The sequence below is a fragment of the Apodemus sylvaticus genome, chromosome 8, assembly GCF_947179515.1.
Source record: "Apodemus sylvaticus chromosome 8, mApoSyl1.1, whole genome shotgun sequence".
Classification (NCBI taxonomy): Eukaryota; Metazoa; Chordata; class Mammalia; order Rodentia; family Muridae; genus Apodemus; species Apodemus sylvaticus.
In genome coordinates, this window is record NC_067479.1 from 100,201,106 (window position 1) to 100,203,749 (window position 2,644).

Below are 2,644 nucleotides of genomic sequence, written 5' to 3' on the forward strand. Positions count from 1 at the left end.
TGCACAGGACAGGGACTCCTCAGATCACTGACTTGATAAACAGTGATCCCTGTCACTCTGTGTGAAGGAGAGAGTAGACCTGGGAAGGACAGTGAATGAATTAGAGAAAAGACCACTTTGAACAACAGAAAAAAATAACACAGAGTATAGAGGAAGGGATTGGATATTAGGAAGGGAGAGGGCTGAGGAAGTAGAGAAGAGCTTGCCTGTCTCCTAACAGAGTGTGGGGATAGAGAAAATTTGGTGAACTGGGTTTGAATGCCTTTCTGCTGCTGTAACAAGCACAAGGGCTCTTGCTAAGGCAAGAGAAAGTTTTCTTGCAGGTGACAAGTAACAGTCCATAACTGGAGTCAGGAAAATAACTCAAGCAGGAGTTTAAAGAGGAAGAGGAAGCACTGTAAGATGAAAGCCATCTGAAAGAGTCCTGTGTTGACAGCTACTATTTTGTAAGCTGGTGGTTGTGGCTAAGCCACTTGTCTGTAGAGAGATGCAAAGCTCAGGACTTAAGCCCTAAAAGGATCATGGCCATGGAATGTGATTGTGGGAAAGACAATTCCTATGCAAGAATGGTGACATTGTGGGGCTGGTGAGTGTCACAGGTATGCTTGTGATCTTATTCCACACAGACCACATACAAGGGCCCAAAAAAGCAAGGAAGCATTGCTAGGGTCTATGATTGGCTGTTTTAATTAGGGCTGAGTTTATGATTAGGTTTACAGATGCAGTTCAACAGCAGGGAATCTGATTCCAAAAGCTGAGGTAAAACCTATATCCAGATACCTGGGAGCGGTGGAATGGGAAACACATATATACCTGTGTTGATTTCTGCACCTGAGAAGTGGGAGGAGGAGTAAGGAGCCCTTTAAGAAAGTCCTGTTGAAGAAAGGACAGAGGATGACCTCACAATGCAGAACCTTGGTTACCAGGAAACCCACTGGTTAGAGCAAGCCCTGCAGGCTCACTTGTCAGAGACACTAGAGAAGGCAGGATGTTCTCTTGCTGTGTTCCTGCTCCTCGGGGCTCAGGCCTCAAAAAAGACAACAGAGAAGGTAATAGGGGCATCTGGAGGCACAGGGTTCTCTCTTGCCTTCTATGCCTGTGGCCTTTTTCTCGAAATAGGAATATCTTGACCAAAGAAAATCAAGACTTGGACCTCACAGACCAGGTAACCACTTGGGTTTTTCCTCTGTATTTGGTAGAGTAATGCTTCAGGAAACATTGGAATTAGAAGAATGAATCAAAATGTTGTAGACTTTCACACATTTTAAACCTTTACCTTAATCTTTCCTTAGGGTGAGAATACTTCCCCTCTACAGGAAGTGGGCGAGCTACATGGAGAATCACAGAACAGTGCAGAGACTGTGGTTAAACTTGGGAACAACCTGGTACCTTCTCTGCAGGAAGGGGACCCCTTCTTTTTCCCTGGCTGCCTGTCCACATGCCAAAGATTTGTCACCCCTCTACAGGCTCTAGACCTGCTGCATGTCAAGTGAGTGCCCATCTCCAAGTCCATAGTTCTCAGATCTCCATCTAGGTTTAGGATTCCTAACTCTCTCTCTCTCTCTCTCTCTCTCTCTCTCTCTCTCTCTCTCTCTCTCTCTCTCTCTCACCTTTCTGTCTCTTTGTCTTTCTGTCTTTGTCTCTCTCTATCTTTCTGTCTGTCTCCCTCCACAACATACTTGGAGCTGCCTCTTACATTAGCAGCATGAAATAAGAAATTTCTTCTCCCAGGTTTATTCCAAGGGAGTAGGCTGCACAGAGCTGAGACCTTAAAATGGATCTAGCTATCTAATCTACCTTGAAAGAACAATTCAGCCTTCACTCAATATTTCTGAGGACCTGGTGAATGTATTTTTCACACATGTAAAGGAGGTTCTAAAATATTGGAGAACCTGATAGACAAGTATAGAAAATAAGGATACATGAAAGATAATCTAGGGTCTCAGGTGACCATGGACATATATGACTAGAGATACATGTGTTCATATTCTTTACAGAATTAACGAAAGCACCTAATGTGTAAAGTGAACTAATAATTATGAGACCAGCCAGAAATGCTAATATCTGGTGGGGCACATGGTGTATTACGGGTGACAATCTGTCTGATATTTTCTAGGTATGCAAACTTCGGTCCTTATTCTGAAGAGGATGAACAAGTAAAGAACACCCTCTGTAGTTTTCTGGACACATGGATGGACAAGAACCCTGAGGAATTTTGTGAGCCCACAGATGTGCTGACTCTAAAATATCTAAAGGCCTCTTACATTGTCTTCATGGCACACTCAGATCTAAGTGTCCGTGTCAACAGGATCCAGACCATGTTGCAAAAAATAAAGGCCAAGGATTTACAATCTGAGGATGAGGAAGACTCAGATCTGGGGATTTACAAATCCTCAGATCCTGAGATTCAATGGGTGTAAATCAGCTGAGAAAACTGCAAATCTGGAGCCAGAACCACCTTGTGCAGCAGAGCTAGAGAACATAAAAGCACCACAAGGCTCTGTGACACATGAGTACTTCTAGCCAGATGTGTCAGCAGAAGTCCAGTCAGTACTCCTCATAGCAGCTCTGGAACCTGTGTCTCAGAATGTCGTAGATATAAGAAAACTTTCAGTTATCTCCTGCTTGCTCCCGGGGGCCTAGC

At 44.0% G+C, this 2,644-nt stretch overlaps 1 protein-coding gene across 1 annotated transcript; it reads left to right on the top strand.

The window, feature by feature from the left end:
* Nucleotides 1-988: 988 nt before the first annotated feature.
* On the top strand, nt 989-2,420 carry LOC127690525 (ral guanine nucleotide dissociation stimulator-like). The gene is made up of 3 exons (XM_052189894.1): nt 989-1,165; nt 1,293-1,489; nt 2,117-2,420. The coding sequence occupies exons 1-3, from the start codon at nt 989-991 to the stop codon at nt 2,418-2,420; spliced, it is 678 nt and encodes a 225-aa protein (XP_052045854.1).
* Nucleotides 2,421-2,644: the final 224 nt, after the last annotated feature.

What these genes read in the sequence shown, in the direction of transcription:
- LOC127690525 (XM_052189894.1), top strand. Translation starts at nt 989, where the DNA reads ATGTTCTCTTGCTGTGTTCCTGCTCCTCGGGGCTCAGGCCTCAAAAAA. An exon ending in ACTTGGACCTCACAGACCAG is followed by an intron (nt 1,166 to 1,292) that starts GTAACCACTTGG and finishes ATCTTTCCTTAG; the next exon opens with GGTGAGAATACTTCCCCTCT. An exon ending in CTAGACCTGCTGCATGTCAA is followed by an intron (nt 1,490 to 2,116) that starts GTGAGTGCCCAT and finishes GATATTTTCTAG; the next exon opens with GTATGCAAACTTCGGTCCTT.